General features: G+C 46.8%; 1 protein-coding gene across 1 annotated transcript; it reads left to right on the forward strand.

Annotated features, from left to right (window-relative positions):
• The first annotated feature begins 351 nt into the window (after positions 1-351).
• TMEM86A (transmembrane protein 86A) lies at positions 352-23,742 on the forward strand. Its single transcript, XM_027701751.1, has 3 exons — positions 352-512; positions 17,595-17,859; positions 22,052-23,742. The coding sequence occupies exons 1-3, from the start codon at positions 492-494 to the stop codon at positions 22,477-22,479; spliced, it is 714 nt and encodes a 237-aa protein (XP_027557552.1). The 5' UTR covers positions 352-491; the 3' UTR covers positions 22,480-23,742.
• Positions 23,743-26,482: the final 2,740 nt, after the last annotated feature.

Below are 26,482 nucleotides of genomic sequence, written 5' to 3' on the forward strand. Positions count from 1 at the left end.
CCGCAACGCGCCGCCACCGGGGCTCCCGAGGCTCGGCTCTACCGCGGGGAGGGGACACAGCGCACGGCCCGAGCGCTGCCGCCTGCCTGGCGGGCACATCGCCAGGAGGCGGAGGCGACACTGGCGCCGCCGCTGCCGGAGCCGAGCGAGGCCGAGCGCTCCCGCCCGTCCCCGTCCCCGTCCCCGGTCCCCGCTGCTCTCCCGCCCGTCCCTCTCCGCCCGCCCGGGGCGGGCCCGGGGCCGCCTCCTCCCGCTCCCCGCAGCGCATTCGCCGCGGGGGCCCCGCTCCAGTGACGTCAGCGCTGCCTAAAAAAGCGCCCCGGCAGGCAGGCAGGGCAGCCGGCAGGGCGGGCAGCGGCCACGGCAGCGGCCACAGCGACAGCAGCAGCAGCAGCAGCAGCAGCAGCAGCGACAATAGCGACAGTAGCGACAATAGTGACAACAGTGACAATAGCGACAATAGCAGCAGCCGCTTGCGCCCCACCGCCGACATGGTGTCCCCCGTCACCGTGGTGAGTGCGGGCCGCGCGGCGGGCGGGAGGAGCGGGACCCGCGCCTCTTCCCACGGGCACCCTCCCGAGAATGGGTGCCCTCCCTCCTCGCCGGTGCTGCCCTCCCACCTGCTCCCCGAGGCGCTGCCCCCGAGGGCGGCGGGTGCTCAGATCCGCTCCGCTCCGCTCCCGCCGCCGGGTGTGCGACCATCGCCCGCGACCCCCCCGTCTCCCCTTGCCCGGTGCTCACCCCGGCCCCCCCCGGCAGCTGTTGCTCCAGCGGTGCGCCTGCACGGGCGGCTCTCCCTCGCTTCCTCCTCTTGTCACTTACGTTTTTATAAACATCTCTGATGTATCTGCTCTATGTGGACTGCATCTGTTCAGAGCGGAGCTGCCCCAGCTGCCCTGGGCTTGCGCCGCGGCAGCGCCCGGGAGCATCCTCCTGCTCCCGCGGCCTCCCTTGCTCTAGCAGGCATCTCCGCCTCACCATCCGGAGGTGGCTTTGCTGTCCCGGTGATGGCTTGGGATGAGGCTCCTGTTGACCACCGTGTCGGGCAGACCTTACCACAGGCTGGATGACTTCCCGCTGAGACCTCTGGCTTTGCAAGCCAGTCTGGCACTTCCACCACCTAACGACATGAGACAGGGATGGTGTCACCTGCCTGTTTCATAGGGGAGTCACAATGCTTAATTAACGTAACCAGCAATAAGGTAGCACCTCACTGCTGTCCTGTCAGTTGGTGATGTGTGCAGCAGCACAGCTGGATTGATGGAGCAAAGCCGGTAACTGAAGTAGCCGTGGCTTGTGCCAGCAATCCCAGGTCCTGGCCCTGCAGGGGAACACGGGCTGTTTCAATGCTAAAAGAACAGCCAGAACAGCAGAGAAGCTGCACTGTTAGACATGCTGCTTTGCATGTTCCTCTTTCTAGAAAGCAAGGCATTTGTTGGAATAGCCCAGCAGACTAACACATGCTGTAAGAATAGCTAATTGTTGGTGGGAAAGTTGCCTAGTGCTTCGCTGCAGCACTGAACACCTACTGCTGGTATCCTGGTTCCCCGTCTATCCATTATTATCCTGTTTCGAAATATTTTGGTTAATGGCCAGGCCATTGCATGCTCTCTTGCAGGTAGAAATTTTGTCCTTTCCCTGTTCTTAACTCACAGAGCCGGGGTTCAAAACTTTTAAATTGCTTTGCCAGTTCTGCAGAGCAGCCTGTATTGTCTGATACTTCAGATGAATGTTTCCCCAGTTATTAACATGTACCTGGTAAGTTCATCAGCAGCCTGGGGATGAGTTTTATCTCTAGCGACAGAGGGAAGTAGCTTGGAAATTATACCATTGTAGTGCCAATTTTTTTTTTGTGATTTTTGAAAACAGCTACAGAGATTTGGTATCTGTGCTTCTGTGCCACAAGCTAAATTTGTACTTCAGTAATGCTTTTGGTTACAATGAATTGTGTATGTGTACCTTGGAAGTAAAATCTTATGCTGGTATAAGTAAAATCTTATGCTGGCTCAAAAACTGGCAGAATTTGTTTCACTGTTTACAGGAGGCAGTACTTGGCTGTTAAGCTGGTGCGTCAGGGTGGTCTTGCAGAGTGTATTCCGACAGAGCTTTGACAGGAGGCAAATGACTAAGGCATGAGTATGTGTTGGGAAGTGTGTACGTAGTTCAGACCCGAAGGCTTTTCCTGCAGTTTAGGAAGGTAACTTGGGAAGGAAAATTTAAAAAAGCCCCGCTATCTTCACTTGCCCTTTCGATGTGTAACTAAGCACATTTTTGCTCTGGCTTCATCCCTGACATATGAACAATTTGCTTCACCAAAGGCAACTAACACAGGTGTGAAGCTGTGGGGAGCTGGAGGGATGGTGAGACCGGGAGCTGTGACCAGAGCCGCAGCTGTTTACCATGGCTGTAGAGGTGAGAGAGAAGGATGTCTGGTCCTCCACAGAGCTCACAAAACAAGAGATCTGCAAGCCTTCAGTCTGCTGAGGAACAGTTCTTTGCACATCCCCTTCAGTGGGCTGCCACATCGCTCTTCCTGCGAAGGAGTGCACTGTGCTCTCCGTGTTGGCTGTCCCACGGAGGGCAGGGGCTGAATTGGCATCAAGCAGCAGCCTGTGCTGCCCTGGAGTGTGGTGCAGCCCTTGCACAGCTGCCAGCTGAGGGGGTGAGAAGCAGGGTGGCTTTACAGCAAGTGGGCTCCGTGTGACAAGTCGCTTGCTGGAGGGAAGAGCAGTGGCAATTGGTCTGGCCATGGCTAGGGGCTAGCCTTGGGCCCAGGCCTTCTCTCTGTACTGCACTGCCTTTGCTGCATAGCTGGACCAGGTGTTTGGAGCCAGCATGGCTATCGCTGCCATGACACATGATGGGGAGACTCTGGGCAGCACTTGAGGCATAATCAAATTAGCCATAGGAATTGATTTGTCTACAGCGTATGTCCTCTCCCAGCACACTGCAGCATCAGCCTCTATGAGAAGGACACTAGAAGACCACATCTGTGAGTGACTGGATTTTTATTCCCATTCTCAAAGCGATGGCCTTAGTACAGTTCTGCAGCAGATGGCCCCGACTGCTTACACCCAACCTGCTCTCCTGCATCTCCTCCTCTTTCCTTCTTTAGGACACTCTTGTAAAAAGAGGCAAAACCCCTGAGCTTCAAATCTGCTGTACAACTGATAGCTGGAAGAAACCTGCAAGGAGGCACAGTCCATGGAGAGGCACCTAGGAAGAGATCACAGCTAGGACTGCTTGTTTGTGCCGGCTGCCAGGTGTTCATCATTGCCTGGAGGGTTTGGCATGTCTGCCCCATGCACAGGGGGAGACCATGGCATCATGCAGAGCTAGCCAAGCTGTCGTCTCTGATGCTGTACAATTCAGATGTGCTGAGAGTGGAGCGTGCACACAAATACACAAGTCTGGTGCCAAAATATCTTTTAACATATTGTGCCAGGTCCTCAGTTAGAATAAAGCTCTGGAGTCTTGCTGAGGCCAGAGTCTAGACTTGCATGGTGCTGGGCTGTGGCAGGGAAGATGCATTTGTCTGCCAGTCCTGTTCCAGCTGGTAGGCGATGCTCACTCTGCTTGGAAGTCACCTTGGAGGGAAGCTTTCACTGCTTACTCTGCTAGGCAAGCAGGAGCATCCTGCTTAAAAATTATTGTTCTTGATACTGCTCTGATTAAGAGCTGTTTTTTCTGCATAAAGCCATGTGGGCTGAGAGCCTGCAGTTGGAGCTCAGTATTGATAAATGGCACATTTGCTTCATGGATATGCGTGGTTTAATTCCATTCTTGTTCAGTCAACAGTGGTCCCATCTTAATAAAAGAGCACTAGTTAGTGATTTTTGTCCAGTTCCCCCCTCCACTGTTGGCTAAGCAGTTTTTAGCACGAACTTGTAGAAGATAGCGCTTGCCTTAAGGACCTTTCTGCCCCGCAGGCATCATGATTGCAGGAGCTGCAAGTGTGCAGGAGATGACCCTGGAGACATGCAGTCATTCTGACATTTACATAATGTTTCTTGCTCAAAGGGACCCTATTCTCTCCCTAAAGTTAAGGCTAAACTTAGTATTGGGCTTCACATCACCTTGAGGAAAACAGGGCATGGCAAATTTACATATTAATTGGCTGAGGGTAAGTCTCTTTGGGGGGCAATTATACATGATATTGGTGTGTCTTTTAGAGCAAGATGAACTGTGGGCACTCATCCTGCAACATCCCCTCTGCATCTGACTTTTACTGGACCTAGCACAGTCCTGTGCGTGGGAGGGAGGTGAATTGCTGTTTGGGACAGATTTTTGCTCAGAACCTGTATCTTAACAATCCCCATCCCTTCCTTTTGTCCTTTGATGTATTTGCATTTTTAAACAGAGATAGCTGGGTTGGGGAAAAATATGTTGTTTTGGCTGCACAAAGGAAGATGGGCCCTCGGCCCTGTCCCCCTTAGATGGGAAGCAGCAGCACCATCCTGAGAACAGCCCTTGTCAGCCCTCTGAGTAGACACAGGATGTCTTTGTGATGAAGGTCAGTTGCAAAAACTGGGCAAAAAACCTGAAAGGTACGGTCTGGAAAGATACTCACCGGTAAGAAATATGGAATAGGGCTGGAGATCTGGGTAGGTATGATTTCAGTTTCTGAACAGGGACCAAACCACACTGATCCAGATGAGTGTGGAAACCTGATGTAAATCGCATTGCTTAGAGACTTTGCACTATGGGCAATTGTAGCAGTAGTAGGCAAGCATAGTTTTAAAGGTTTATTATTAGAAAGTGTGCTCAATAATTCTCAAACTGCTGCTGAAAACAAGAAAGCCAGTTCACACCTGGAGCTATTTCAGCCTTTGTTCTTAAGGAGAGAATGTATTATTTCTGCATTAATGAATGAAGTGTTAGCAACCATCTAAGTTAGAAGTAATTCTTATAGTAGAGAGTTAATTTTACTTGTTCTCTTTGTTTATATACAACATTGTTTTCATTGTAATTTCCCCCATTACTTAAATACATCATACATTGAGATTTTATTATGCAGGAGGCTTGTAAACATGCACATTTATATATTGCATAGACAAGTATGGAAATATGGCACTTGCATAAAATCCAAGTGAATGTAAATGAATTATAGAAAAGATTTCTAAACACCTGAGCTCACTGAAAAAAGGGAGGGAATCATCACCTTAGGAAAGCTTAGCGGGGTCTTAGTAACATTTATGTCAGTCCCACCTTTTGGGAGAAGCCTAAAGCTTTGGGCCTACTGGGCAAAAAGCTGTGCTGATTTATGCCAGCTAGAGCCCAGTGTTACATGCCACGATTTATTTTTTCAGACTGAACTTGCGCATTCTTGCTGTGACATTGACATTCTTTGCTGTAGCTGTTGCTGTGAGAGGGTGGGCTATCGAGGCTGGAAAGTGCGGCTTCTCTCACGCTCTTCCCAGTCCCAGGGAGGTCACACCAAGCAGTTAGTGCCGATCACTGCTGCAGGCAGTGCTGTAGATTAAAGGCTTCATTAACTCCAGTGTATCACTCGAGTCACACGCGTCTGTTGTTCAAAGTGTGCTTTGTGCATTAAGATTATGGGTCCAGTTCAGAAGTCTGTACTTACTCAGAATTCCTCTGAAAGGACAGAGATGCATTTCTTCCGTTCTCTTTTCCCGTTCAAATATCTATATCCAAAATATGCTGTGTGTGACAGAAGAGCCAAAGTTATCTTGTCTGTGGATAACTTCATAGTACTGAGGAAATAATAACCCCAATGAAATTAGACTCTTATAAAAAAGATGGCATCTGGAACCCATCTTCTGCTAGTGTGTGGAAACTCTTGAACAGCAAAAAGATTATTAGTTATATAACTCCCTTCCCTCCTGGAGGCCTAAGTGGCTATTATATTAACACTTAATTTTTCTACTGCCCTTCATGTCACACAATCACCAATAGATTTGTCATTACAATAGAGATGTAGGTTTTGCTTACTGCAACATGCCCAAAATGGTGATGGTAATTGCTTCTTCTGGCCCGCTTGTGCCCTTCCTATGTCCATTTTTTACACTGCCATAATCTAAATAGAATTTAAGCTAATGCAGGTTTCTGTATGACAAGTATGTCAGTCTAGAGCATCCCTCCATGTAGTGCTAAATGTATCCAGGTGACATGGTGCAGAAAACTGTATCTAGGAGTTTACACATCACCAGAGCTGAAAGGCAGTAGATGAGCTGAGCAAGAGCTTTCCTGAAGATTTCAAACGTGCTGGGGTGGGAAGGATTTCAGATACCCACAGAGCCTGGGGGCTCACACCACAGCTCTGACTCAAGAGTTGCACAGGTGCAGTTTCACTCTGGGTAGGTGCAACTTGTGCCTCTTCTTGCGTTAGGATAATGTTGCAGGCTGACTCTTGTGTTGCAAATCTGCCTGTTAATGAGGATGGTGGTTGTTCTGATTCACCTTGCTGTGATCCTGTGGCAATGCCCTGTTTCTACCAGCAGGCTAGTCTTCTCCCAAAAACTAATTCCTGTAGATCACTGTAAGATATGCTCTTTCCTAAACTGAGGGAAGATGAGACAAGTCGTGTTACTGAACTGGTTTTGGGACTTTGATCAAGTTTGAATGAATGGTGAAGTTTCATTTTTTGCTCCTCACCAGAGACCAGCTTTGGAGACAGATATGGCGACAGTTGGCATCAGACATCAAATTTCCAATTATGTATCAAAATGAGTGCATTTCTGCTAGTTGCAAGTAGCCTCTGATTGAATCATTGCTTGAGGTTGAAGGAAGTTTGACATTAAGCCAGCTGCTCATTTTTCAGCACATACTAGACGTGCCAGGCAGATCCTCAGACTTACATGTCTCCCAGAGCTTCAGCAGAACTGGGCTGACACACTGGCTTGGCTATCGTACCCCTATTTGCTTGTGTCTTTTGGTTTTGTCACAGCATGAATACAGTGCTGACGTGCTCCATTGCAAGAGGAACTAAACAAGTTTTATGGCTTTTCCCTGCAACCCTGATACAAAAGGAATGTGATGACAATGTTATCACTGAATTGATGTTTATGAAATTTCCAGTTGTCTTGGTTGCATCTGTGGACTTGCACCCTCAATATAAAGGGCATAACACTGGTAAGCAGCTGCACATTTATTTGTGAGTGTGGTCTGCATTTTTGTATGCAGCCTCATTACAGCAGGGGTTTTGCAAGTGAAAACCTTGATATATTAGTTTGAATCCTTGGAGTGCATGGGTTAGTGTTTGCACCTGCCCACTCCACATCTGTTGAGATTGGCTGGGAAGGTCTGATTGACCTTCATGTAAGTTGTGTCTGATACTGACTTGTTCAGGTCTTGACATCTTGACACAAGAATAGATATTGGAAATCAAATCTGTGACTCCGCTGTCATCCTTTGACCTTACACCCTCCTGTCTCTTAAGCATATTGATCCTGTGATAACATGAGGAGGGCTGCTGCTTTTTTGTAAGGCACCTCTCTAAATACACATCCTTATTGGGGTACATTGCTATTTTCCCTTCTGATTTTCTTTAACGTCAGTGATTCACAAGCTTTCGGCCTGCAGGACATGATACACAGGTAGAGAAGAGCTTTTTGTTCAGCTTCCCATCAGGCACAAGACAGTCTGAGCTGTCCCTCCTGCATTTCACCCAACTTGCTTTTGCTGGTATTATTGCCACCCCTTGTGAGGATTTGTACAGTGTAAGTCTCTGTACACAGCTGCCAGCTTTCCCATCCACTAGCAGTTCTTCCTTCCCCTCTTGCTTCAGTTCTTCCCTCTTGTTCCTTTTGCAAAAACCTCACCTCTGCCAGGTATGCAGCAATCTGTTGTGTGAGCCAGAAAAGTGAGCTGAAAAAGTGCCTTTTGAATGCTGGAGGCAGTTTCACCCTTGGCAGGTCTTTGGCAATGGCTGCTGGGGCTGGTACAGCCTGTCATGTGCTACCTGCCTTCTCTGCTGCACTACTGGCTATTTAGCTGTTCCTTTAAAGGGCTGTGACAGCAGCAATGCCTGCAATGTTCTTTGTTTAGACCCATGTTATTCCCCATAGCTTGTAGGTAAAATGAGGTCTTCTCTGCTGAAGAAGTTGCTTCAGGATGGAAGGGTCTCCCTTCCCTCCCAAATACCAATCCCTGATGGCAAAGTAGCATGGGGCAGGGTAGAGCTTTGCCAAGTGCCCATTTTCCCTGAGTACACATTCTTCCATGCATCCCCCGTGCTGCAGCAAAATGACAGAGTGGCTGGGGCCCTCCAACAAGTACAATGGGGAACCAGTGCAGTTGGCTCAGCCCAGTGGTTGCAGTGGGTTGTGGGGCAAATAAGGCTGGAAATGGGAGAGTGCAGGCAAAAGATGGATTTCAGCCCTGGGGACAAAACACTCTGTGTGCAGACTCCTCACAGCTATTAACTAGAGACTCAGTCTGCCCCTGGTGCTGACAAGGAAAGAACTGACAGTTCTCCCTGGGGTATTTTATTTTGGGTCTGCGCCAGAGACTGGAGAGAGGCCCCAGTCTTGCCACACAGCTTGTGGGACAGGTGTCAGTGTGTGGCACTTGTCTGTAGCAAAGGGCCTTGCAAGAGGGTATCACTTTTTGACGTGGTCCTGTGCCCCACAGCTCATGTGTTTGGCTTACCTAACACTGCTTCTTCCTGGATAATGGAAGTCTGGACTCTCTTTCACAGAAAAGTGTTATATAAACAATGAAAAGTCTCCTGCAAACAAATGATTGTAGTCCGGAAGCCATCCCCAGAAATAAGTTGAGGCGACTTTTCCATAAGCAGTAGAAATTTTTTATCTGGATTTTAGTGTGACAAACCAAATAGCTGCCCCTTCCCATCCTGGGAGGAATTGCCTGGGACAGGTATCAACTGTGCATTTCAGGGTGCTGGCTGGCTGCCTTGTGAAGCTCGCTGTGGCTTCACAGCATCCTCCTGATGTCCAGGGTAGCAGTAAGGATACAGCCCCACCTGACCTCACTGAGGAAGAGTACGAGCCCTTGCTGTGGCAGCACTGCAGCTCTGATGAGCAAAATGAAAAGACAGATCCATTGTGGTTCATGTTTTTAAACATCTGCAGGGGGTTCTTTTGTGAGTGTTACAGCAAAGGAAGCATTCAGGGAGGTTTGCTTTCTGCTACACAAAAAGGAAGATTTGGAATCCCAGGACGTAAAAACAATCTTTGCTCTAAGATGCTGGCAGGCAAATACTATATTTTTGCTTTCATTTCTGAGAGCCAATGAACTACCCTGAAAGCATTAGTGTGTGACAGCCCCTACAACCCTGCAGAGACATTTGAATTCTTGACTAGTTTAGTATTGTTAGTCCTTGACCGTACTCAGAAGGCAATCTCCTAAACTGCTGACAGCTATAGGATTGCTACAGATGTGGAGTCAATCATTACAACCACAGGTTAGGAAAAGGTTTTTAAAATAGCCCTGCTTGTGGCCCTGTGCCAATCTGGTAGACAGGACAGATGATTGGTAATGGAAAAAAGCAAAACCACCCCCTCAAAAAACAAGCCCTAGCAAAAACACATACATCCAAGCTGAGTATTCAGTTCAGGGTGAAATGTATTTGTCTGTAATTTGATTTTTATGAGTTAACCTCTGCTAAAAAAAGGCTTTACCACCTTGAAAGCTTCCCTGTGATCCTAGAAAGTGAAGGGCATATACCACAGTGACTTTATAAGATACTGGTGGGTGTAGTGGTATCTCACTCTGCCTGGCCCGATAGCAGTAGGTCCTGTGTAATGCAGAGACACTGTTGCATAGCTTGTTAGCCAAGCTAACTAGATTTCTTCTTTTATCTGGTACAGGATATACCCTTTATGGATACTGTAACTTCCCTAACTGCTGGAGGGAACACCACTGTCCAGTGTGTCAAGATAGCTTTGGGCAATGTCATGGTATAAAAGGCAAGAAGCAGGAGTGAGCTCCTGTTGCAATACGTGGCACAGACAGTGCCCTGATGCGTGGAGTGATTTCCTTGGCTCCAGAACCACCTGTATCTAATTTAGGTTGTTAAGGGACCGTTCCCTCACATTTCTAAAGCCTCCTGCAAGGGGTCTTTTGAAGGTGAGACTCCAATATCCCTTTTGTGACTTTTTTCTGACACATCCCAGGTGTCTACAGATGCATGTTTTTTAACTTGCAGGTGTAGCAGCAGAGAGCTGCAATGTCCAAGAGCACCCAGGTAACATTGGCTGCTGAGCCAAACTGGCCTTGTCAGCAGCCCCGTGAGCACAGTCAGTGTGACTGCTCAGCACCCAGCATGTTTTAATTTCTTCATTAAGCACCTGAAGACAAGAGGGGACTGCTGTTATTTTTATATTGAAGCTTTGCTAACACATGCATTGTTGTTTCTATGTGAGTGCCAGTTTGGCTTCTCCTGCCTTAACCTGGGAAGGGGCAAAAATGAAGGCTGCCTGCCCCCTTGGCCTGTTAGTGTTCATCTCCCTCCCTGACCCCTGTACAAGGATTCATGGTTGCAGTTACTTTACTGTCCTCTGGAGAAGGCCACAAAACCTGTCTAATGTTTCTCTCTTTTACGTTTCCAAGTCTTTTATTTAATTATCCTTCATAATTTGTGTGTTCAGTTCTGTTTTCCCCTAAAACCTATCCTAGACAATCCCCTTCAGAAATTTCCTCCCAGACAAAAGATGACAGAGTTTTGTGGTAGATCACAGCGTGGCTGTGGTAAAGTGTTGGGTAGCACAGACTTTGCTTGAGGAGTGTCTACAGGGACAGACAGCAGTTTGTTGTGGAGAAATTACACTTGGAAAGCAAACATGAAGAGAGACACCATTTCAAAAGCAAGGTCTGCAGTCTCGTGTCACTGGCACTCCCACGGCATGATGAGCCTTGCTCATGTGCTCCCCAGCTGTCTTGGTACAAAACATCCCATTCTTGGCGCTCGCCTGCTGCCGCTCAGCTGGGTGGCCGTGCCGTGCCCCCGCTGTGCCCAGGCTGCCGCGCTGCAGGAACTCGAGCTACCCTTTCACCTGGGAGAGGCTGGTGCAGGCAAACATCGCCCTGCTGCCAGGCATCTGTGGGGAAACTCCTGCTACAAATTTCCTCCCTGCTTTCTGCATCTGGGGGGAAGTCGCTCGTCTGGAAGATTTTAACCTCGGTGCTGACAGGTTTTCGTCCCCCCTGTGGTTAATCCAGAGATTAGTTTGAATGTTGATGTGACTGTGAGTTGGGCAGCATTTTGGCTTGGAAGTTAAAATTTTTTGTTGTGGTTCTTGTTTCTGCATGCAGCTGTGTATTGGAGCAGCCCAGCCATGCACAGGAGCCCTTGTAAGATGCCAGTTTAATTGATCCTCCTCCACGGCCAGCTCCCGTGTGCCTCCACCAAAGGGTAACTGTTCTGATGCCAAGAATTTGTGCAGCAGTATAGCTGAGTTCACCACCCAAGAACTGTGAGGGCCTGTGCCAACCTTTTAATCGTACTTTTCTGGCAAAAAGCCGTATCTTGGTCTTAAGAAAAAGAAGCTGAATGTTTCTAGCTCTCAACCCTGTGTTAGTCTGTTGTGGAACAAAGCATGGAAGTACAGCTGGACCTTACTTTGCTTAACTGAGGGGAGAAAGAGAGTACCCAGGCTGTTGGGGTAGGGGGAGGGATGACAGAAGCCAACACACCAGCCCTATTTTGCAGCTGAAGAGACCCTGTAGGTGGAAGAGCTGCCTTGGACACACATGTGTCTGAGCTGGGAGGATGGTCCTTTTGCAGGCAGGAAGCATTCAGGCAGAGCCCCATTACTTTTGGCTTGTGCTGAACAACAGAGGCTCCTGTCAGACAAAATCATGATTTTTTGATTCCTTGTAAACAGGTCTGACTGAACAGCTGTGCACAAGCTCAGTTTCACTGCATTACGCTTGTGAGAGAAATGGAGGCCCTGAGTTGTGCTGGGGAGTGCCAGAAGCTGCAATAAGGCACTGCAAGACTTGGTGAAACTCATTGCATGACATAAACATGATGAAGACAGAGGATCATCAGCACACACATTCTCCTAAAGGCAAATCATGTACCATGTTCTGAGTGACTTATTGGCTATTTTACAAATCCATTTTAGATGGAGCCTCTACGATCTTGGCTCCATTTGAGGAGAAGAGGGTTTATCTATCAGCCTCAATTTCCTGCAGCATGTGGAGCCTGTTCAGGAGCCATCTGCCTCAGATGCCTGGCCATGACATCTCCAACACAAACATAAACACTCTTATTAATTGCAAAAGTGTATTGCACCAACAGAGTATTTCAGACAGGTTGACTGGCTGGTTCAGTAACTCTCCACTACCCTCCATAACAAGCATTTTTTCTTAGAATTTTATTCAGAAACAACTTGGGGCATATATGAGCCAATGCCTTCTGTGACAAAAGGTGATGGGCAATCAGTTATCCCCCAGGAGCGTGTTTGCTCCTGCAGGAGAGCAGGGTTGGAAGTGCTTTGTGCTCACTTACAGTCATTAGTTAGGTGAGTACCAGTTAGGGCTGTCCCAGCCAGCCCTAATATTTCAGCAACCCTCTGGAATAAAAAGCGCTGACTGGCCGATCACTTTACCTCTCATCTGTCTCCCGCTCGCTCATCTCTGCAAGCTGCCCAGGAGGGGTGCAGAGATGAGCAGCCAGACTGGCCACTGGGGCCTTTGCTTTGTGTGGAAGGTGTAAATGGTGAATTTGGGCACCAAACAGCTGAATCCTCACTATTATGCAGTCTGGCTCCCTGCCTAAAAATTCCCTCTTTTATATCAGAGTGTACACATTCAAAGGCTTGATGTTGTACCATCTGAGCAAAGGTGGGAATGTGGAAGCAAGCCCAGGAGGATGAGAGCTTTGCAGTCCACTCATGTGGGTTAATGGCCAGGAATTGCCCAGCACTGCTGCATTCCTCCTTGGTTTAGCAAAAAGTGATAGGTTGTTGAATTCCTGAGGAAAACAGCTGCCCCTGGCTGGGATCTGTGCACGAAGGTGGGTTTTCTGTAGGCTCAGTCTGATGGTGAATTGTGTTGGTTCCCCATTGCTCTGCAGATCAGAACCTGTAGCACATACATGTACTTCATCCCAATTGTGGTCCATCCCCAGGTTGAAGCAACTCTCCCCCTCTGTGACTCAGACTGCACAGAGGATGGTCAGTGCTTTGCAGAGAGCCACATATTCTGGGGAATGAGAAGCATGAGCCATGGGCTTGAAGTGGCAGCAAACATGGCAACAAAGCCAAATAAATATTTATTAGCACACAACTGAGGGTAAGAGCTATTGTCACAATAGGGCAGAACCAAGGCAGGATCCATGATGCAGTATGACAAAAGCCAGGAGAAGCAGCTCAGACATCAATATATGAAAGGTATTTGGCCAGCCAAGGCTGCTGGCACAGATGGGTGAAGGACAACAACCCAGCTTCTCTTTGGCCAGTGCACACAGTTGTGCTTAAGTGTTGCTCTGTAGAGTAGCTGGTGTCTTATTTTTAAAGTACTTTTCCTGGAAAGCAGCATTTTACAGCCCAGTGGGTGTGAGCCATATCCCCACAGCAGGTTGGTGCACAGCAGGTATCTGTATACATATTTTCTGGGCAGGCTGATTTAGGGGACTTTGTGGAGAGAAGAGCATTGATACTCCATGTTGTTTCCTGGGACCAGTGCAAGGCTTAGGACTTCAGTAAGGACTTTTCGTCCAACTTTAACATTTCAGTGCAACAAACTTCTGATGTTCTTCTGTACCTCAGGAGGAAGATGTCTCCCTCCCTGTGGCAGCTGGATTTTCTTCATCCCACTTGTGATACAGACACAGACAATTGGCTCCAAAATGTTAAAGAAAATCAGGGCACTGTCTTATGAATGTAGCTGCTCCTCTGTGGATGGGACTTATTCTGGAGTAGAGGAGCCAGCTGTAAATTTTTTGGCTTTACAGTAGTTTAAACTAATTTCTCAAGACTCTAGGTAACTTAATTGTCGTAGCAGTTGAGAAAATGCCCTAAATTATGATCAGTTTAGAAATTCAAAACTTGGAAATACTGCCTTGTTATTGTATTCAAAATGTTTTCTGTACTGCATTTCTGCGTGGAGTAAATAAGCGGTGGAAGGAGAAAAGAATTGGGGGAAAATGCAATAAATTTATAACAAAATGGCAAAACCCAGCTGAAAGCATGACAATCACATGCATTACCATAAAGGATTTTGTCACCTCTGTCATGTGCTTTCTTTTCCAATACCAGAGCATGTCCCCATCTCACATTCCATCTCTGATGCAATTTATCCATGCAACCAAGAAATAATGTTCCCTTCCCTGAGGTACAGGCAAGTCCAGTCATGGATTACATGCCCTGCTTTCCTCAAGCCACAGCTTCCAGTCATGTTGGTACATGGTTTCCCAATACCAGCCTTGACTTGTCCTTTCCAAGGCTCAGCCACATGTCCAAATGGAGGGTAATCCCCAGCCTCACGCTCTGGCTGCCTCGGTTGTTCTTGAAGGACTTCTCCCAAGTATTTCCAGGGCCACACTATCCCAGCGGGATGTGCTGCCCACCCCTCAGCTGCACAGGTACCTCTGTCTCAGCAAGTGCTGTCCCTCGTTTTGGTCAGAGCTGTAACAGGGGCTCCACTGAGCTGCAGCATTCAGTGATGGGCTAGAGTATGGTTGGAAATAACTCGTCTGAAGTATACTTGTAGAAAAGATGTAAAGAAATAGTGTCAATTCAGTGATGAGAAGCCTGTAGCCCTTTTAGATATATGAGATCATTCTTACGTGGGGACTCTGTAACACTGTAAATCGTTCAACTGGTGCTTAACTGAGACTGGAATCTGACTCCTTATATATGAAAAATTCCTTAATTATTATTAGCATGGAAATAATACAAATCATTATTTTAAAATAATGCTGGCTGAGCTTGCAAAATTCACATTCAGATAGTAAGAAATGGTAATTTTAAGTTAATCAAACATAATCATTCTGCACAAGGGCATATCTTACATTCAGTAAGGCAGGGTTCCTGGGGAAATGACAAGTGTAATTAAAACCTATCTCATCATGCATGCACACAGGGGAGGGCAAGCTGTGATTGTAATGGTAACTGCTCCTAGCAGGTGTTTTTCTGTTAATATGAGGTATTAAATAAAACTTCCTGTGTTTATTAACCCAAATACTCTCCTGTATTCTTCTAACAGTGCCACTGTGATGTGTTGCAAATGGCCTGAACTTCAACTATATCTTTCAGCATAAACTTTTGTCTTCAGAAGTACAAAACTACTTATCTTAGCTGAGACTGTTACAGGAGCCTGGAGCACTGTTGCTGCTGCCAATTCTTTCGCACTGTGTAGCTCTGGAGGTCGTTAGTTTTCCACGATGAAGATCTCAGGCTCATTGCGGCATGGTGGGGATCCTCCACGACTTGCGGGGGAGAGGAGAAAACCCTGCCAGAAACACTGTCATCTGTTGCCTCCAACTGTGAGAGGATGAATGTGATCAACTACATTTTAATAAAAGAGAGTCAGAAGGGGAGGAAGCAGAGCTGGAGCTGGGCACTGGCTTTGGACAGTCAGAGCCTGATGTGTCACTTTAGGAGAGCAAGGTGCTGGGTCTGAAGGAGGGGGAAGCTTGGCTGCACTCTTTCCCTTATGATACTTGATAATTCCCAGGCAGCCCCGGTACTATGAGACCACATTGGCTTTCGTAACTTTTATTTTAAGTTCATTTGTTATTTGCTGCCAGAATTTTCCCAAGGAATACAGACAAGGAGTGGTAAATGGTGATTAATTTAGACAACCTAAGTAGAGGACTCACAATGGCTCCCCATGTAATACAAGAAAGTTAACGGCTTGCTGATGTCCTTTTGTTAGTGAATTGTGTAGCCTGGTTGTTTAATGGAGTGTTTAAAAATTGTGTTGGCAATAGCCTATGAATAATGTATAATGAAATACCTTACTGCCAAGAAACTGCTGATATGCTGGGGAAATTTCCATCAGATGTGAGAACAATTTTGAAGGCACTGTCTTCTTGGGATGCCCTTTATTTATAGCCTCACTGCTTCCGAGATTGCATTCCCTTTTTAGATACTGCATGTGAAGATGCCCTCCACTGCCTCTGCCTCTGTCTTCCAGCTTCACCTGATTCGATTTGCTTGTGTCTGTAAAAGCTCCAGAATTTTTATGAGATTAGGCTTTATTACCTGAGCACTGTAAGCACAGAATATTTCCTGTGCAGTCTTCATCTGTTCTAGGTATCTGCACCAAGGCACACTGCATCAAAGGAAGATGGATGCTGTTTTTGTGTCATGGCAATGTCCCATGATGCAAGGAAGCAGAAATAGGGCCAAGTGATTTGGAAAAAAAAAGACCAGTTGGACTCTGCAGAGTGAAATCAACTTTGATGCCTCTAAATTTTCCCCTGTGTCCTCCTCCAGTGCATGAGGCCTCTGTGTGCTTTGGCCATGAGTAGAGGGAAGTTGTGATACTAAGCAACTAAGTCTTGCTTGACCAAAGAAATGGGAAGGTTGAGAGTAAACCTCTGGTTGCAGAGGAGCTCTGGATGTTGCACTGCCTTAGGTGCAGGAGGAAACAGGCCTCCTGTTAGACCACAGGACATAGCTCAGGCAGGCACAGGAGGCAGTCCCTTTCCTTTGATCCTTATTTTGGCCCTCAGCTGCTCTTCAGGAGAAAATAAAATCATAGCTTTGTTTCTCATGTGAAGTTTTCCCCACCTGCACTGAAATGCAGAATTATAACAGGAGGGCAGGTGATCACAATACATATATTATCATTGTGCAGAGTGTTCTCAGCTAAATGTATGTCAAGAGCAGACCCAGCTTGTGGAGTCTTTAGCTCTGTGCCCTGCCCCTGCTGTGGCTTTGTTATGGGTAGCCAAGTGCTCATGCTACATTTTTGTGTATTTACACAATAGAGCCCTGAGTCAAAACATTTCCTGCAGTATGGGTTCTGTATTATTACTGTAATGCTAGAACAAAGCAACACGTGGTTGATGTTGGTATTAGTCAGCTGAGGAAATGACATCTTCACCTGCGAGGTTGATGTGACGGGTTTTGAAGTCATGTGGTGGTGCCAACAGCAAGCTCCAGGCATGAGGCTACAGGGCAGGAGAAAGAATGCCTTAGAAGAGAGGTTGTATCCTCAGGGTGATCTGCTACTGGCTAAGCATGAGGATTTGTGAAAATGGAAGGGAGGATTTGCACTTTTTCTGGTTTGTTTGCTGCTGGGATATGTCTGGGGGTGGAGTATTTTCACAGCTCCAGGAAAGGTGTATAAAAGGGGTTAGTCTAAACACAAGGTAGGTGTCAAGGAGCACCAGAGGAGTTTGACTGATGGCCTGAATGTTTTCAGTAGAACCAAATAAAGAGAAAATGTATCTAAAACTTCCTCCAAATCCACCACCCAAACCCCATCCTGACAGCTGAGAAGTGTTTTCAGCAGAGACGGTCAGAAAGGTCTAGGCTGAGGATTGTGGTCAAGTTCAACCAGCAGTTCTTGGGGTAGAAATGCTGCTAGCTGACAGTATACATGAAAGATTAGCTTTCAAAAGGAAGGAGACAGTTCTGTTATGAAGTTTATTCCACTGATGCTTCTGATGATCCTATTAATTTATCTTTTTTAATGTTTGTTTTCTTTAGGTGAAGAGCGAAGGTCCCAAACTGGTGCCCTTCTTTAAAGCCACTTGTGTCTATTTCGTCCTCTGGCTGCCAACTTCCAGCCCCTCCTGGTTCAGCGCTCTCATTAAATGTCTGCCCATCTTTTGCCTGTGGGTTTTCCTTCTGGCCCATGGAATTAACTTCTTAGTGTCACACCGGAGTGCCAGCCGCATCCTAGCGGGACTCATATTCTCGGCAGTGGGAGATGCCTTTCTCATCTGGCAGGAGCAGGGCTACTTCATTCATGGTGAGTATGTTGTCAGTCCTAAAGGGATGCCACAGTCCAGCTGTTATCCTCTTTATTTAGTAATGAGTTGCTGGGGCACATGTTTTGTTTATTCACATACAGCTTAAGCCCCGTGCACTGGGAAGCACTCATTCCTTGACTAAAATCCATCATGGTTAGAAGAGTCACACCACGGATGAGTCTTTCTCTTGAGCTTCTCTTGAGATTAGAGAGGTAACTGGGTCAGGTTTGGTTTCCTGGCATGTGTCACAGCATCTTGGCTGGCTGGAGCTGAGAAGGTGGCATGCCAGAATCCCTGGGGAAGAGAAGGAAGGGTTTATGGTACTCCTGAGCTCCCATGAAGCTATGGGAAGTACCTACCTCCTATCTCTCTGCAGGGAGATCTATCAGCCCTTTGTTACAAGGATCAGGGATAGGACATATTGTGCAAAAGTCCTCAGTGAAGAGCAAGTGGAGAGGAGCTTTATGTTTTGATAGACAAGCCCATAGCCTGGGAGAGGTTTTTAAGTGGATGCTAGAAATGAAAGCATCAGAAATCTTGTCCTACTTGCAGGTTCATCAGTGTGAATCATGCAGCCTGTTGTACAAGATATATCTGTTTTGCAAGATGTGTAAATGATGGTCAATCAAGGACAAACCTTACCACAGTGGTCTGTCTTCTCTACAGAAAGATCCATATCTCTCAGAGCAAAATGAGCTTGGTTTATTTTGCTAGTTTGCAGACTGGAGCATAATGATTTAGATTAATCATTTAAAGCCACATTGAACCTGCCTGCAGCAACACTCTCTGTGGCCTTGGACTGTCACAAGAAATAAGCAGCAGTTGAGTCCTTTGCTAAACTGATTGGTGGGCTTTCTGAAGTTTATTTAACCAGCACAGGGATCTCATATAACATCCACCATTAACTGGCTGCTGTGACTGTCCCACTGGAAAATGTGATGAGATGAGGCAACTTTTCTGACTTGTGCTGTTGTCAGCTCTGAAAGTCAAAGGCTTATTTTTTGCCTCTCTCATGAGGTTAGTATTTAGTTTTATTCTGGGATTCCCACAAGCTCTTTCTGTATGAGAGGAAAGAGTGTGCAGTGCCAGATATGAAAGGCCAAATGCTCTGAATCTGGTTTTAATCCTGCTTCCCAAGGGCTTATCCCAATCTCATTAAAAGTTCATGTAAAAATTTTTACTGATTTTGGTGGGGTTTAGATTAGGCCCTGAGGATTGTATCTATCTGGCTGAACCTTGGGCACATTGCTGAGGAGCTTCAGCTTTCTCTTGGGGTGCCATCCCCTCTGTGCTGAATGTTGACATTCCCACTGATGGGCCTCCTCCTCACAGGAGTTAGGAGCAGGTTGCCTCAGGCTCAGAGGAGGTTGCCTCAGCCCAACTAGTTGTGTGTCTGTTTTGCCTCCTGGAATTGCTTCTTGAGCTGTGGCTTGGAAAACATTCGAGGCCCAATTCTCCCCATGACCATTTTTGTATATGGACTGTTCCACGCTTCTCCATTCCGCATAGATGGTATATCTCCAAGTTCCCTCTCCAATACAGTGCTAGAGGAGGGGTTAACTAGCAATTCAGTATCTGGATGATTGTTTTAATCTGCAAATAAATTGGATTATCAACCCTAGTCTCACAACTGATAAGTTTTGCTTTGTGGCTTTAGACACATTTTTCTTCTTAAGGAGGAGAAAAAGCTCTACTGGAGCGTTTTGAAAATCTCAGCCCACTGAGTTTACCTTCCGTAATGAATGTTAATATTTGCATTTCAACTGTAAGCAGATAAAGCACACTGATCCATTTCATCCTTCACCTTGCTTGCAAAATTTATTTTCTCCTGTTTGAAACTCACCAGGTTGTTGTTGCCAACAACTGACAATATTTAACCTTTTGACATCATCAGTTGTGGGAATTTGAAGTTTCAGGAGACTAAGAGGAAATACTGGATAAAAATGTACTTTCTGTTCAATTTCTCTAGCTTTTGGACTGAAAAGGGTTGGAAACTGGGCTGATTTGAATAGCTTTTGAGACAACGAGTTTATAAAAGGACGTTTGTTCATTACTTTATAGGGAAGTGAGGGCCTGGGAACCTACTCCTGGCACACTTGGCTTTTTTCATTTTTGCTGCTTCAGTCCACTAATAACGCGCTATTTTCTGACTAGTGTCTTAGTGCATGTAGAAGATACTTTACAGCGTTAATATCCACCTCCTTAGATGGCAGGTACTTAGAAACAATTTATGCATTTGGTGAAGAAGACAGGGACTAGCAAAAAAGACTTTTTGCCAGCCTGAGGAAAGCTGGGGCAAGGAAGCAGACAGAGAGAAGGGCTGATCTGCCTGATGTGGGAGGACCAAGCTAAAGGCTGAGAAATACAAGAGAAATGCACCCCCTCCCTGTGGAGCCATCACAGGTTTCCCCAGTTCCTGGCTTGATTGATGGGTGTTGAATGAGTAAACCCAGGACCTGACTGCCTTGTTTGTGACCAGCCTTACCACATATCACAAAACTCCTACTGCCTTTCCAGGCCTCTGTTTTGCTGTTGTATCCTGTCCTCTCCTCCTTCTCCTCCTTGCTGCCAGATGCCTGCATGAAGGACAACACATTCTTCAGTTCCTTGTCCCAGAATACTCTGTATAATGCCACTGAAGGAAAAAACACTCATCGCTCCTAGGAGGATGTATCCTTCTTCTCCTTACCATCTCCCCAGGCTCTAACCTTTCCTGCACTATAACACTATAAACAGCTCATGTCCTAAATCCCTTCTCAGTTTCCTCAGTGCTGTGCCCATGATGTGCAATAGCTCTGTGAAACATCAGCTTCTGGTTGCCCTCCTTTGTCCTTCTCTTCCTTCCCCTTCACACTGTCCATTTTCTCTAGCCTCATCCTGCAGACCAGATCCCCACCAACCCCTCCCTCCTGTGTGTTCCCTTCTCATCCCACCATGGCTGAGCTTTCAGTAAATGTCCAATCTGATCCTCTCCAAAGGCAAGGAGACACTTGCCCTTCTTTGCACTGCCTCAACACAAGAGTATTAGGATGAAGCAATGTCTGCCAGCAGCAGGTTTTAGTGACTGCCCTTTACACCATGGCATCACACATTAAATGTGAACAAGTGTCCTGCTGGAGGACTCAGCTTCCCAGATCCTTTTCTCTATTTCATGCTTTAGAGCTGCATAAAAACTTCCAGCTCCACTAATAACCAACCCTGCCAGGATAAAGTGGGACAGCCTGCAGCTGCATCATGTGTGGGTCTGGGAACCAGAGGATCCAAGGAGCTGGACTCAGTTTGGAGCCCATTATCTACAATTGTCATGACAGCTAGGAGTCAGCAGCTGTGCCAACACATTGGGACATATTGTTGTCAAATGGATTAGTGGCAAGTGAATAACAACATGTGTGCAGTACCTTCCAACACCCACATCTGGCATTTCTCAGGACTGTTGCACTTCAAAGGGAAGCCGGCATTTTATTTTCACTGATTGATTCCCTCTGAGGTTCATCTGAATCTTGAAAATAGCCATAAAATTGTTGGCAGATCACATCGATGCAGTCTCTGAAATATGCCAGCTGCTTCTTTCCAGCTTAGGCTTCTCCCAGCTATGGGCAGATATGGAGTAGAAGCCAGATTTAGTCCCTGAGTGCCTTTGGGTTTGTGGCTAAATACGGTCAGGCTTTGTATCTGGGTTCAGAGGGATTGGTAACTTTTGTCACGTTTTGTTCCTATACTGCTCTGATTCCAGCCTTCCTGTTCCACATGTGAGCTATGAAGAAAACACTTTGGATAGTTGGAGGGGGTGATCTTTGGTCTGCCTTGCTCCCACCCTGCCGCCCAAAGCAGGGGAAGAGGAACACCTGAAAAACAAGCCCAGTTCCTTCTGCAGAAGCTTAGTTCCCCTGGCCTCCAGCAGAAAGGCTTTTGTCACAGCAGAGCTGTACTTGGCTGCAGCCGTAGATGTGCTGGGGCTTTTTCTTAGGCCGGGGGCTTGGTGTTAAGGCTGATTTCCCATGCCCCTATTTTTTTATTTAAATAGTCTTAAGTGGTCAGTATGGTTTTCACTGATAGTGTTGTTATAACACTGCAAGAAGATCTAAGCCTGTGCTTGTTGTGGTATATTTAAAATCCAATATAGCCACATGTTTTCTTCACCTCTTGACTGACTGCCTGTCACTGATGATCTGTGTCAATGCCTCTTTCCAGGTCTGCTGATGTTTGCCATCACACACATCCTGTACTCTTCAGCCTTTGGCATGAAGCCTTTGGACCTCAAAGCCGGCTTGTTGATGGGCCTGGTTTCCGGTTCCTGTTATGCCTTCCTGTACTCCTACCTCTCAGGCCCGTTCACCTACCTGGTAGCTGTCTACATCGCCTTGATTGCCTTCATGGGCTGGCGGGCGGTGGCCGGCATGCAGCTGTGCAACGACCTCTGGACATGGACCAAGCTCTCTGCCTGCATCGGCGCGATGCTGTTCATGGTGTCCGACCTAACCATTGCACTTAACAAGTTCTGCTTCCCCGTGCCCTACTCGCGCTTCATCATCATGGCTACTTACTATGCAGCCCAAATGCTTATTGCACTGTCAGCTGTAGAGACCAGAGATGAAGAGGACTTCAGAAAGAGGAGCTAGATGGAGTGCCAATAGTCTGTGAACACGTGGGTTATATCTCAGGTGCTGTAGCTGCATTCACCCCTGAGAGAGATCTCCATTTCTCTAGGCACACTGGTGATGTTGATTTTGCTTCTTTGAAGCATTACCTTTGGGAATTATTTTTTTTCAATGGCTTTCTCTGAATAAAGCTTACTTCAGTGTGGAGTCCACATCAGAAAGCTTAGACTGTCCTTGCAGTAGTTACTCATTCTACTTTTCCTTCTTGGAAGTGCTGTACTACTGCATTTTACTCGTTAGTCTTGAAACTGATGCTGAATGTCTGGGAAGTGGAGAGCTGATGGAAAGGAGGTTTAGCCATGCACTGTGTTAAAAGGCTTGCTCTCAACTGAAGGCAGACAGACACAGATCTCTGCTGAAGTCATAGGTAAAAATTAATTTAACTGATGTTTGTCTCTGTGCGTTACAAACTCAGTATGCAAACTGGAGCTATTGCCTCTGCTGAAAGGAAACCTGGAGGGAGAGTAAAAACAGCATATCCAGATAGGAACTGAGCTTTAGAGTCAAAGGCAGCATGTGGGGCAGCACCCAGCAGAACCAGCATGACAGCAGAACCCCAGACTGAGAGCACAGAGCAAGAGGTGCGCTGACGTGCAGTGCTGTGTGCTTTGATCATGGTGATCACTGCTCCAGGGCAATCTGTAGGTGTAAGCCAGCATTGCCATATGTGGCAGAACTAGGAGTTTGGTGGGATTTCAGGGACATCTCGGTAGCCAGGCCAACATGTTCCCCCTCGCCTTGTGTGTGCAGTTACACAGCACCTGCAGCCAGCAGTGACAGCTGGGATGTAATGGGCACACAAGGAACTTCGATTCTTACAGCAGAACTTTGAGCTCGTGTCTTACTAGTGTATACCCTAGTTGTCCTTAGTACAGGAGACAGGAATCCAACCTTTATGCCTTTCTTCCCCAGTGTCCTAACAAGTAATATTCCATATACCCATTAAGCTTTATAGTACTGCTGCCTGCAGTATTTGAATCTTCATCTGAGCATTTCCTGTGGTCAAGGCCTTGATTTTGGATGTAGATTGTTATTGAGCTTTGCCAGCTGGTGGTAAATGATCATCTTTGCACCACTTCTTTTTTGTTAGAAAGCCTCTTTTCAGGAGAGCTTCCTGAAATGCACTGTCTTGTGTGTTCAAAATGCCTGGTGCTTCCTTCTTGAACTCACAGGGACACAGTGAGAATGCACAGACGGGGCTGGGAAAGCCTATTTAATTCTGATCCAAATTCTTTGGTTGGTTTGTCTGCCCATCTGTTTAAGCAAGATTATTTCTGACTTCAGACTTTCTTAAAAAGATGTAGGAAGAGGTTGCCTTGATTTTTAATCCAAGTTCATTTGTGATCATATGAATATTTTTTCCTCTTATTTAGGATACGTATCAGCAAGCTCTGTTTCTATATGAAACTATATTACTATCTTGAATGTGCTTCTTCCTTCTGTCCACCAGTGGCTTGTTTTAAGACACAAGTGCACTCAGGTGTGCAGAGGAAACTTGCTGAGCGTTGCTGCCCCTCTTCAAACTGCAGCCAAACAGGGACAACCAGAACAGACTGCACAACTTGAATCCATTGAATCCTCAACAGCCCTTTGCACATGCCCACATGGGCAGAGGGAGCAAGAGGGGCAGCCCTCCAGACCAACCTTGTGGGCTGAAAAATCATCACGGTCTCCATACCTAGCATGCTCAGACCATTCCAGGCAAAAGCCTGGCACTGAGTCCCTAGCCCAGTCTGCAGAAGAGGAATTCATCTTTGTGAGAAGTCTGGCAAGTTCAGGGGCAGCTGAGGAACCCCTATGAGCCCTGCTAGCTTTCCCCTTGGTGCTGAGAGGTACTGAGTGGGTCTCCTGCTCCTCGCCGGCCTCGCGTGGTGTGTCTGGGTGGGGAATAGGCATTGCCTCCTTCTGACTTCTGCATCAGTGCAAATGCAGCCAGTATTACAAAAATCTAGGTTAACTATCCTGACCCCGTGGAGGCATCTGCTGCTTTTCAGACAGAGATCAGAAAGGTCAGCTGCATTATTGAGAGGGAAAGCATGGTAGGTAGCACAGCCCCGTGTAATCCCTTCCCTTTAATGCTGTTGTGTAATACTGTCAGTATTCATTCAGTGATGCACTGGGGCCTGCCTGGAGTAAACAGCTAAGGGAATTTAGAGCCATAACCACCTTCATTCATCAGCATTGCTTATCTCCTGGCCACAGATTGAACCCTGCAGTGTAGCTCTCTGCAGATGTCACCTGCTGTTACTCTGCTTGGCTGTTTGCAAATCTCTTCCTGCAACAGACTGACCCAGCTAAGAGGAAATCTAAGCATTTGGGGTGAACCCCACCATCCTCCCAGCATATGAGCAAACAGCACATTGGTCTGGCACACTCAGTCCTTAGCTGGCAGTTCTTCAGAGGAGCCCCCTGCATCCTGAGCTTCTCTTTGCTTGGAGGGAAATGTGTGTGTGATAAAATAAGCTTTGTTTAAAAGTCTCAGTTTTGATTCTCTCTTTCTTCCTCTCTAGAAATGAGTAGTCCTCAACTTCCTGAAGACAGCTGAGTCGCTTTTCTCTGTGCTTTTTCATCTTGCTTTGCTGTCCTACTCCACCATCAGCTGCTGGATACTTGCAGAAAAGAGCCTTTAAGTGTTATTAGGAGGCCTCTCCTCTCCACTGGCCATCAGAGGTGCAGTTTCTGGTGCAGAGATCTCTGGGTGGGATGGCAGAAACATGTGCAGCCCAAGTGGGCTGTTGTTCCCTTGCTGTCCCCTCACCTGGAGTGACCTGGCTGGGACACATTCTGGCCAGTCACACTGGCTCTGTCCCAGTGCTGCAACAGCTTCAGCCTTCCCAGGAACACGAGGCAGAGCCCTCAGCATACAAAGAAGGAGAGTCCTGGCTGGCTCGGAGGTTTGTCAGCAAAGGCTCTCAATCTTCAAAATCTCCCTCCTGCTCTGCATTCCTCCTTCTAATCCATATTACTTGAATGAGACCGTTTTCCTGGAGGCTTTTTTCTGCCGGGAAGGGACCAGCTGCTGTGGATGGAAATTTGACACAATTTTGAGATTCCTAAACCCTGAGAAACACTAAGCAGTTGCTTGGCAGTCTGTTAAATACCTTTTCTTGGTATTAAAACAGTTTCCTTGACCCCAGTGAGGTCTATCTCCACTTTGAAATGGAGCAAACAAAATGGGAATGGTGTGACTGTCTGTGGCACTGCCTTTGTGGACCTTCCTGTTGTCTCTTCAAAATGTAGAACTGTGAGGTTTGATCCATTCTTGTCCTTGTAAGGGGTACATTCTTTAAGAAGCACCCAGCCTTTGGCCCAGGCAATGAAGCATCCCAAGTGGTGTAGTGTGCCTGGCCCCAGCAGTAGCAGCTCCTTTCCTTGCTAAGTACAGAGGCTTTCTTTTCACACTGCTGTATCCAAACACCCCTCTGCAATTCCTGTCTATGGTCACTTCAGGTTACACATGCGATCCAATTGCTTGCACTCACTTTCCTTTCTGTAGTTACCACCCTCTTGGAGATCCTTTTGCTCCTTATTTGGCCATACAGAAGACCCGACAGGTTTATTTCAGCCTCTTTCTGTAGACAGATCTTTGCATGGAACTCCTAGTGAAGTCAAAGACGCAGTGGTAATTGCAACTGGTTTTTAAATGCTAGTGATGCTTCTGGGCTGTGCCAGGCACACTGATGTCAGCAGGGTGATGCTCACGTAGAAATTGCAGGCCAAGAAGAACAAAGGCAGAGGATTTTAATAGCTTTACTCCTACTCTACCAAGGAAATGGTATTCATACTGAATACCTGGGTTATTACTGCTCCATACTGAGGCAACTGTAAGACCGATTGGTTTAAGAATTACTCTAACATGTCTTTTATGTAGATTGCTGAAGGTTTCCTGTTGTAATCAGTGTAGGTAATTAATATATTTTTACATGAGTATATAAAATTCCCAGGACTAACTTTGCAGAATTTT

This window comes from Neopelma chrysocephalum, unplaced genomic scaffold (assembly GCF_003984885.1).
Source record: "Neopelma chrysocephalum unplaced genomic scaffold, ASM398488v2 Primary Assembly neopelma1_24, whole genome shotgun sequence".
Classification (NCBI taxonomy): Eukaryota; Metazoa; Chordata; class Aves; order Passeriformes; family Pipridae; genus Neopelma; species Neopelma chrysocephalum.